At 55.4% G+C, this 10,432-nt stretch overlaps 2 protein-coding genes across 2 annotated transcripts; both read right to left on the reverse strand.

Annotated features, from left to right (window-relative positions):
- Positions 1-3,467: 3,467 nt before the first annotated feature.
- On the reverse strand, positions 3,468-4,903 carry DICSQDRAFT_172526 (NAD(P)-binding protein; the record flags this gene model as incomplete). Its single annotated transcript, XM_007368277.1, has 8 exons — positions 3,468-3,934; positions 3,996-4,133; positions 4,190-4,234; positions 4,298-4,394; positions 4,438-4,514; positions 4,587-4,702; positions 4,758-4,831; positions 4,880-4,903. 8 exons carry the CDS (start codon positions 4,901-4,903, stop codon positions 3,468-3,470), a joined length of 1,038 nt encoding a protein of 345 aa, XP_007368339.1.
- A 2,476-nt stretch (positions 4,904-7,379) lies between these two features.
- On the reverse strand, positions 7,380-9,880 carry DICSQDRAFT_182250 (uncharacterized protein; the record flags this gene model as incomplete). The annotated part of the gene is made up of 5 exons (XM_007368278.1): positions 7,380-7,898; positions 8,012-8,224; positions 8,307-8,932; positions 8,992-9,396; positions 9,469-9,880. The coding sequence occupies 5 exons, from the start codon at positions 9,878-9,880 to the stop codon at positions 7,566-7,568; spliced, it is 1,989 nt and encodes a 662-aa protein (XP_007368340.1). The 3' UTR covers positions 7,380-7,565.
- Positions 9,881-10,432: the final 552 nt, after the last annotated feature.

Genomic DNA, 10,432 nt, shown 5'->3' on the forward strand with positions numbered 1-10,432 from the left:
ACCACTGATACCACTATTCTTGAGCATTATCTGGATATTGTACCTCTGTATCACTACTGAAACAAGCACATTGTAACAACCTAAAGTCTTCTATCACATGTTATTGCCCTTCTTCTAATAGACTATAAAGCTGCTTCTACAGCCTTAAAACAGACTGGTTTACAACTAGTGTATGGATGTCTATGATAGATATTATTACATAAGAAGTATACAAGATGTGTGACTGATAGAACACCAATTGCTCAAATTGAGGCCTGAGTATACTGAAGTCAACATGTAAAGTCCAAGTTGTGGCCCAAGTACCCCAAGTACCCCAAGTATATAGACTTGGGTCAAGTCCGTGTACTTGGGACCAAGTACATGGACTTGGGGCCAAGTACATGGACTTGGGGCCAAGTACACGGACTTGAGTCCAAGTACATGAACTTGGGCCCAAGTATGGGTCCAAGTCCGTGACGTTTTCCTGATGCACAAAACGGCGTGTGGAGAACCTGAGGTCATGCCAAGTCAGGCAGGACATAGGCCCAGATGAAGAGCAGAAATAGAGGGCACAATATGGATGTAACGCGCTCAGGACACGGTAGGAGTGAGGAGACGCGCCACGGACTCGCGATTGTCAGCCGCAGAAGGTAGGAGGAGCTGGCTTGAGTGTACTTAGCGTGCGAGCGTCGAAGGAGCACGTGACCACGAATGAACCCTAACCCCTCTCTGTCCCATGCGTCACATGCTCTCTGTCCGGCCAGCGACAACCCTCACACCTTCTGCTCGACTAAGTCACATGGAGTCCACACAAACCTCGACTTCTCCTGGAAGTCTGGAGGTCTCCAGTCCCTCTTCAAAAATTTCAGGTTTGCTTCGCTGACGTTGGATGGGAACTTCAGACAGACAGGCGACGGAATAGAAGAAGTCTGGGGCCTAAACGGTGCGTCGCCGCTGCTCTCTTTTCAGTTCCCCTCCGATATCCTTCCCTCCACACATCTCCGGCTCAGACAGCCAGCCTTTTTCCGTCTTGCTTTGTGTGCACAGATGCTGTCAATACGCACATCGGACGAGGAGCCTTGTGTGTCGCTCCTCGGGTTCGGCCATGCATATGATACCGGTGCTCTAACATGGGTTCAATGTCGTATCTGTTGTGTATGCTCGTGCACCCCCGTTGTTTGGAGTTCATATTTGACGCTGCCAAGAGCGCGGAGGAGTGCGACTCCGAGGAGGAACCACTGGGAAGACCTCGCGCTCACGGGCCACTGCGACCGCACTCCGACGTTCGCATAGCTTTTATCCGGGCCCTTTTTCTCCACCAACTAAGAGACTACTATTGCGATCTTTGTATCACCGTTGTCGCTAGATCTCCCTGTAAAAACACCCAATTCATCCAGTGGGTTGCCAAGTCCATTTACTGGCGAGCCTCGACGCCCACCCTCTCCTCACCTCAGTTTGCACCCGCATTTCTCCGTTTCAGGTTCGGATTCATCTACACAGGGACACTCGTATTATGCCAAACTACCTTCGACACTCTACGCCGATTTCGACATCATGCGATTGGGGACCTACCTCGGTCTCAACACTTAATGACGAGATTACAGCTCGTGTTGCTCAGGAGATGACGCACGATCTCTTTCACGCCTTGTTCTACTTCTGCGAGTATGAGGTCTTCATCAATGGCTATGGGGTACAGGGGGTCGCCGTTGCTGTCAATGCGCACGTCGCGCCTCGTGTGTACTCGAATTCCCTTGATATGAGAATATCGAGAATCCCCATGACGTTGGTCGATCTGTTGTAAAAGAGGTATTGTACCTCAGTATTTGCTGCGCGTGACCCCAAAATCGGTGCGCTTCTCGTGCTGCGTCTCCAGAGCTTTGCTTGGTATGGTTATCAACCGGGCCCACCCCAAATGGTGATTGTGTCGCTGTTGAAGACATCGTGCAGTTCTCTGTCAGGAATTCTTCTTCCGTACGTCTTCGCCGTTTGATCCACGTGTGAACATGGCATGAGGTTGATGCACAGCTACGCAACAGGTCCGAGCTTCCCGACAACTATGCGGCACAATACATATACGGGGGATTGCAATCGCTCTCATTCGTCCACTCGGCTGAACCCTATCCTCTGCCGCTCGACCCGAAAAACCATCGCTTTGATTCCATGAAGCGCACGATTGTGGTCAACGCTATGTCTCTAGTCCATCTGAGCGTTGCTGGTGACGTTCTATGGGCGTGCAATGTCGCACTTCTCTCCTGTCTCTTCTGGCCACGCGATCTAGTCGGCTTGCCCTCCGTATTCATCCATTGCACCCTTCTGCTCACTCGTATTGCACGTGGCCGGGCCGGAGTGTGCAGCATTCTCTACCGTCCTCAGCAAACATCACGATGCGTTTCCACTCCTTACATACTGCAAACTGTGGTTTGCATGGACGCCAACCAGCGACGTCCATCTTGCGGCGGAACTCCTGCGCAGGAAGCCGTCCCTCAAATGCTTGGACTTCACCAACATGGGAAAGATTGCGTATAGATCTGATCTCAGCAATGAGCCAGTGTTGAGCATCCTCCGCGAGCTACCTCTCCTGAGGGTTTTCGGGTGCAGTCTATTTCAAGATGATCTGACCTCGGACCATGTCATGCGTCTCGGTCGATACGTTCCACGCAATCTGGATGCGTTGTCTATGCTGTTCTGCGTCAGTAAGACAGCGGTCAGTGATACAGATTGGGAGCAACTGGTAGGGCATTTCCTTTGTCGTGTGACTCCTAATACTGACAACTATCAACTAGTTTAAAGGGTGTTCGTCTTGCCGTTATCTGCACATTCGACAAGAACAATGGCTGGGCCTTCGTCATTTCATTTCCAGGTGCCTGCCAGACTCCGTGGAGCTTCTCGGTTATGACCACGACCTACGCTGGGTTCTACGTGAGTCAGTCACCGGAGATGTGTCATGCACAGACAGTTGGCCCCCTACGAGGGTGTTGTTCGCAACAGCGAATGATTTCGGTTGCAAAGAATGGAAGTGGCTGTTTAGGCATCATGGCCCGACTGCCTGGAGGCTCCGCGATCCACATAGGGTAGACGACTCAGCATGAATAGTAACTTGTGTGCTCGAAATCGTTCTGCCGCACAGGGCTATGTTATGCGCCAAGGGGTGTGACGGGCCTATTGCTTAAGAGGAACAGTATGACGTGAAATCAGGGACATATAGAGGTAGTTAATGAATCAGCTTAATATTGTTATCGGGTGCGACGAGCTCGCCCATCGTATCGCTCAGGAGTATCTGACTGTCAATGTCCGGGATTGAGCCTTCCCTTGAGAACCGAACCGATACAATAGCGCTGCCTACTAGGATGCCTATTTGTCGGATCCCCGTGTTGTATCAATATCTTCCAGTCGCACAACCTTGATATATAATCTCATGATGAACATGTTGTCGGAATCCACCACTGAAATGCACATCATTACATGCATCTTCAACCTCAACTTAGGCCCTAAGCCCAGGTCTTCTCTGCCTCGACCAGTGCATCGATCGTGTCCTCCACCGTCTTGCGCCAGTCGACGTACTCAGTGATCCCGAGCACCTGCTTCGCGCGAGTCGTATCGTTCTTCGATAGCGGGCCCGGGAGCTCAACTGCCTTCTCCAGCGACGGAAGCCTATTACGCAGCCCAGGGCGGGCCTCGTAGAGGTGCTTGACGGCAACATCCCAAGTGAAGGTTTCGGGGCTCGAGACGAGGAACCGCTTCTCCTGACGATCGGCACCGGCGGGCAGGGGCGGGAGCTCGAGGGCGCGGACGTGAGCACGGGCGATGTCGCGCGCATCGACGTGGAAGGGTGGGGTCTGGAAGGGGAGGGGGCCGCCAGCTTCGCCAGCGATGAGCTTGTATATGAATCCTACGCTGCTGAGAGAGGATTTGGAAAGGGGGAGAACGGGCGGGCCGAAGACGAAAGGAGGTAGGACTACGCCGCGAACAGATATTAGATGTTGCGAGTCGAGGGAAACGTGGATGGAAAAGCTTACGGGTCGCGATGTCGATGTCGAGGTGCTCCTTACTGAACGCCCAGACTGCTTGCTCCGCCAGGATCTGCGCTCCAAAGTACGCATATATGGATTTACCATCGTGTTGGATAAGATCCTCACGGGACGTCTTGCCCCAGGCTATTCTGGGTGTAAGCCGTAATTCCAATCAACATCAACTATGATGTGACACGTACTCTCCTCGAAGAGTGTGATGCCCTTGTAGGACTCCGACAAGTCCGCTACACCCAAGGAGAGATCAATTAGCAATCGCCTTGTGATTTGTCATGAGGATGGCGGCTTACGACTTAGAAGTGTCACCCAGCTGCTATTCAATACCAATTTCTTGACCCCTTTATCGTTCGCTTGGCGGATGACATTCAGCGTTCCGTCTATGACGCTCTGGACCGGCCTGTCAATGTCATGATCAACGAGAAAAATTGACGACACTCGCCTTAATGAGGCTATCCGCACTGTCCTTGTTGAGCTGAGACGCTGGAACGTGAACGACCGCGTCAACCCCTTTTGTGCCAAACAATAGAGGATTTCAGTTAGCCGATGTACGTACGAAAAGAGACAGATTATGAACCATACCTTGAAGTGCCTCTGTGAAATCGTCCGTTGCGATGTCGTCAATTTGGATGGCCTGAAACTCTGGGACCGCCTTCCAAAAGTCGCGCAGAGTGTTGACCTTCGCGCCGCGAGCAGTGCTAGAGTGCGGTGCGTGTCAGGAGCGCGAGTATGGGATAAGAGAAATAGATGGACCCTCGGACACGATATCCGGCAGATAGTAACTGCTGGACTACGTGACTGGCGATGTAGCCGGACGCGCAAGTGACCTGCCGGACGATGAGCTCAACTTGAAGTCGCGCGTTGACAATACGCACCAGAACGAGCTTGCTGGAAGACATTTCTGTTGGTTCGCTGTTCGCGTGAATAAATCGGTGCGACTGTAATTGTGCTGCTCAAGGAGTTCTCCTCTGGCTTTTAAAAGACGTCCACTCCTCCGTATTCATGACACCGGTGATCGGGATTGAGTGTATAAATCATGGGTGAGTAAGGCATTCAGCCACGTAACTTTCCATATCGGCTCTATGCCTTACTTCTGTCTCAGGGGGCCTGTTTCCAGGTGCAGGATGACTTAGCAACGTGTCGAGGTGAGTATGACAAAGCAGGCTTGGGGAGCTCCACTCACCGTTGCTGCAAATGATGCAACTAACCAACTTGTGCGGCAGGCAGAGCTTGGCTTTGATGAATCGACTTCGCCCATTCCCGACCGGACGTGAGGTATAAGGTCATTCAGTTGAGCTGTACAGAAGCTGAATGGATCCGGTAGCTTCCAGCCGGGCTGGCTAGTCAGTAGTGCCTTTGACTTGTGTGCGGGTTGATGAGGCCAGCGAACGAGGACCGATCCGCAGTGATCCTGCCCACGAATGCTTCCGAGAGCAATCTAAACCGACAACTTGAATATCTGACTCAGATGCAAGCAGCCTCGGGTATGTTGTCGACAGCAGAGCTGCGAGCACATCGGACCGAACGTCTTTAGACGCGTGTCGTGAGAAGTTCACGCAGCCACTGTACTCACTGCCCACATCATCCGTCATGTTATGCCCCACGTTCTCACCTCTTCTTCTGGGCACGGACACTTGGCGACTAGACGAGCGCGAATGGAATGAGGCACAAGCTCGTGATAAGGAATTCTCGCTCGAGAATCTCTGAAGTGCCCTTCACAGGGAAGCACGCTCGACGCACCACCCTGGCTAACCGATCTATAAGTCGAAGTTACGGCGATATCAGGAACGGCTACGCCCCAATCGATGTCACTGTCAACATGGTTCCGTCTAGTAAGTTAGTTCGTTGATGCTAGCTCGGGCTGATGCGGGGAGAAGCTTGCAATCTCGAACAAACCAGCCCCTGTCATCAGAGCTCTTAGGGCCCGTCATGCCTGGCAGCCATATGTTTGGGCCTTCCTCCAGGAAAGCGGTTGAGCGGCCCTTTGAGGATGTCACAAACAATGACGACGACGACCTGCATAGCCTTGCCGCTAAGCATTCTGCTGAGATTTTACTCCTCCGGCTTCTACAGACATCAACACCCGTCCGAGGGTACGCCGCAAACGCATATTTGGTTCCATACACCTGTACACGCATATATGCATGTGCCAGCCGCTCCGAAGACTATGGACGCAGCCCCGGAAGAGGAGCGGAAGCGGCTCGCCAAGGCAGTGCTCTCTCGCCCCGCTTGGAGTCAGATAACGTTCATGCTGTTGCATTCAGCTTAGTTCTTGCTTGTGGCAGGAAGTGGATTAACCTTCCCTTTTCAGAACCAGAATATCCATGCGACCAACAGTCGACCAGTGATCCACTTCTCATGTACTGCAGAGATCCGGACCCTCTCACAAAAGTCGATTCGCCTTACCTGCATGGGCTACGGTCGAGGTGAGCGAGCTCATCGCCACTACCTCCTGGGTCGCTCGATCCGGTTCAACTCCACGGTCCGCAACCCCTCCCCCCGCGCCCAGTCCGTCTTCCGAACCCGGGGCTCCCGCGAGTGCACGCGGCGATATGTCGGCGTCCTCCAGCTCGGCGGCGTCGACGACAAATCCTTCGCGTTGCCTAGTAGCTTGTGCGACCACCGAGTTTCCCCGGGCTAGCCTCGACCGAGGCGACGTTCTGGGATCTCGTAGTGGCGTACGAAGGGGACGATGTTTGCCTAGAGCCTGTGATAGATACGCACGACCCGCGCGATCCACAAGCGTACGCGTTGAGTCTCCGCAACTCTCAATATACGTTCATCTGCGCCGTCTCTATATTCGTAGAAGCTTAGTTAGCCAATAATTCGTCCACGTGAGAATACATAGTCACATACAGACTTTGGAGTGGCACCATATGGGCCACTGGCGATTGAGACTGAAGGCCTGCGTACGGGCCGAAAGGACGTCTTCAGTCCGCACACGCTTGACTCCGATGGACCGACCTCCGAACATTCACTACCCTCGCGCGTTCTTCATTCAGCTCTGGCAGCCCCTCGAGGCGTGTACATGAGTGTCGAATAGCGCCTGGAGGGACCTACGCGAACAGTCGCTGGCGAGGCACGGGCCCGCTGCAGTGACATCTCAAAGGAAATATGAGAAAGACTATACCACTAGACATAGCCTTCAGCAAATCTTGTACGCACGCAACAACAGTGCAGGAGCAGCTACTGAATTGTGACTCAAGCCGCCAGCGGGCTGACGGTCCGACCGACTCCCGAGAGTGCCGATGTGCTCTCGTCCGCTTATCATCGCAGCAAAAGTATCGCTTTCATCACATCAACGGACGATGTGCCCAACAGTCTCCTCGGCGCACTCAACCTCAGGAGTGATAAGTAACTCACAAAGTTCTGTGGGTATTCGCAAATTACAACTATGAAGGGACCGTAACACGTCTTTCGCCAGGTGAGTAATACAGTAGTAAAACAGCCACGATGCAGATCGTACACGTCGTTCCCCAAATGGTCTTCCAACGACTCATTCGTTCATGACACATCTTCACGCTAGTACCCGGGACTGATCTTCGCACCTCAGCCTTCCGACTACTTCGTCTGCGCAGGCGGCGCCTCGGCCGCCGCCTCCTCCGTCGTCGGGTGCTTCAACCGCTGCCCCTCTGCGACCTTATCGTGCTTGCCCTCGATCTTGCCCAGCAGCACCTTCGCCTCGCCCTTCATCTTCTCCATGAACGTCGCCTTGCGCTGTGTCTGAGTATCTTGCACATGCGGCGGCTTTTGCTCTTCCGGCGGGCGGCTGGCATCCGCTTGCGTCGCGCCGAGGCTCTTCTCGCCCTCCGCAGTCTGTGACTCGGGGTGGCCCTTTGTCTCTTCCGGAGGGTGTAGCTCAGCGGGATGGTATTCGGTATCATAGCCGGAGCCCTGCATAAGAGTGTCAGGTGAGTGTTCGTATTCTGCAAAGAATGAAACCATGGCGGGCGCCGAGGGATGGACGGGGGAGGCAAACCGCCTCTACAGCCGGTAGGAGACCCTACCTTCGGCTGTCCATCACTTTCATCGTGCTCCAAGTCATCGCGGGCATGGTCACCATCGACGGCGTTGCTCCCCCACCTCGCACCGGGACCGCCCAGCCCATGTGCACGTGGACGAATATTCGCATGGAGGGGGTCTGCCTGCACCGCGCGCCGCTGCCCGTTCCCAATGTCCAAGTCCTTCGGAGTCAGACCCTTAGAGCCCCAATCTCCAGACTGGGGGATACGGGTATGCGCCCGCACGCTCATCCATTCAAGCCATGCCCGCCACGCACTAGGAAATCCAAAGGCAACTCACCTTGTTCGGTTGTCCCTTGGGTTCCGACTGGCCGCTGGCCTTCTTGCCCTCATCCTTCTTGTCTCCTTCCTCCTTAGGCTTGGCCTCAATGGTCTTCTCCTTGTCTTTGCGCTCGACAGTCGGTGCGGCTACGCCGCTGGCAGCGTGCGAGCCTCGCGAGTCCATTACGTTCACGCCTTGCCTCCCCTGATCGTCGCGCGTGACAACAAGTGCACCCACACCAGTGGCTCCGGTCGGGCCAGTGAGGCCCGCTCCAGGATCGCCACGCGTGCCCGTCTGTCCCGTCGTGCCTGTGCCTTGACGTTCGTCAGGAAGGCGCGCGACGCCCTGCTCGCTGCGGTCGCCGATGAGCGCGCCGACACCCGCGACATGGCGCATATCGCCGAACGCGGCCTCGTTGCCGTACTTCTCGTCCGAGGGCAACATTGCGACCTGGGCGGCGGTGTCGACGTTACCGGAATCGTACTGAGGATGAATAGACTCCTCAGGGAGACGGGCGACGTGTGATTCGTTCTGGTAGCCCGGGAGCGCGCCCGCGCCAGAAGAGCGGTCGCCTGGCTGGGCCCCCATGAACTCGCGAGATGGGAGCGTCGACGCGGTGACGGCTGTTGTCTGCGTTCCTGGTACTACGGATCGCGCGCGTTATTCGTCGGATAGAAAGGCGTACGTTCGAAAGGCGACTTACCATACTGCTTCGCGGTGTTCGAAGCTTGCTTCGCGGTGCCTTGAACGGTTCCCGCGGCTTGTTGAGTGGTGGCCTGAGCGGTCTGCGCGGCGTTCTGCGCGGTCTGCTGCGCGGTCCGTGCGGCGGACTGGCTGCCGCTCAGAGTAGCGTCCTTGAGCGCGTATGTGGCCGAGGCGAGGGTCGCCGCGACCGTGCCAGCGGTGACATAGCGCTCCTCGTCCGTGTTCTCTTGGGGGAGTTTGGCGACGCCGGGCTCGTTCATCGGGCCGGGGAGGGACCCAACGCCGCCGACGTGTTCGCCTGTACTCGCACCACCGTACTCGGTGGTAGGGAGGGAGGTCTTGTGCTCGGCGTCATGCTCGGATGCGCGAGCGGTGGACATGGTCGAGGTCGCGTGTGACGTAGCTATGACGCATCGAGGTCAGTTCATGAGGGGTTTGTGGAGAATCAAGGCACGAGAAAGGCAAGAATACTCACGGATGTAGGAAGTGACGGTGTCGACAACGCCCTTTGGCAAGTAAGACGCGGCGGTGGTAGCGGCATTACTTGCCATCTGGGAGGCGACCTCCGCAGCACGGACTGCCGTATCCCTGACCGACGTCTGGGCTGCAGGGTTTGAATCGCCGGGGGTAACGGGGTATGCACCGGGTACTTGATCGCCTGGAGGGACGAACTGAGGATCGAAGGGACCCTTGTTGGGAGAGTCGGTGGCAGAAATGGAGGAGCCGCCGAGAGGGGAGGGGTTGATGGCCATCGAGTGGGTGGAAGGCTGGTTGGTGGCGGGTGCAGGGTCTGTGCGGGCGAATGCGGCGGCGGTGGTGGACCGGGCCCACTCGTTGGCAGGAGTGCCGGGGTGGGTGGTGTTGAGGGTGGGTGGGATGCCGGCCATGTTGATGTCTTTAGCTTTAGTTTGTAGTCGTGAAGCAGAAGTAGAGGAACAGTAGTGAGGGTCGTGAGTATCGTGAGGGAATCGCTGCAGTCCTTGGGCTTATATGGCCTTCCTCTGCGGAGTTCCTTATATGCTCTCGCCTGCCCCCTCCCAGACGTCATGGCAGACGTGACGTCACTCGCTCATTACGGGAGGTGAAGTGGACGAGTGCACTGCCACTGGCTACGACTGTCTCCACTCGCACCAGTCCCACCCTGTCATCGAATCGCTACGTGTAACGACTAGCTGAAGATGGAACGTGCGGGAATTGCACCACGCACAACCGTTGGACTACCCGTCCCACTTTCCCAGCCCGTTACAGCCACTAAGCACCGTTACCTCGGGTGACTAAGCCGGGTACTGCCGTACTTCTCTGTGACGGTGCGTCATCCGTGACGCCACCGTTACATCCCCCCTCTCTCGATCGAGGCCTGGGGAAACCAAATGCCATTGGTTGAGCCGGGGTTCGAACGCATTCACTGACGTTCCACCAAATGTAACGACTAGCTGAAA

Source organism: Dichomitus squalens (assembly GCF_000275845.1).
Source record: "Dichomitus squalens LYAD-421 SS1 unplaced genomic scaffold DICSQscaffold_34, whole genome shotgun sequence".
Classification (NCBI taxonomy): domain Eukaryota; kingdom Fungi; phylum Basidiomycota; class Agaricomycetes; order Polyporales; family Polyporaceae; genus Dichomitus; species Dichomitus squalens.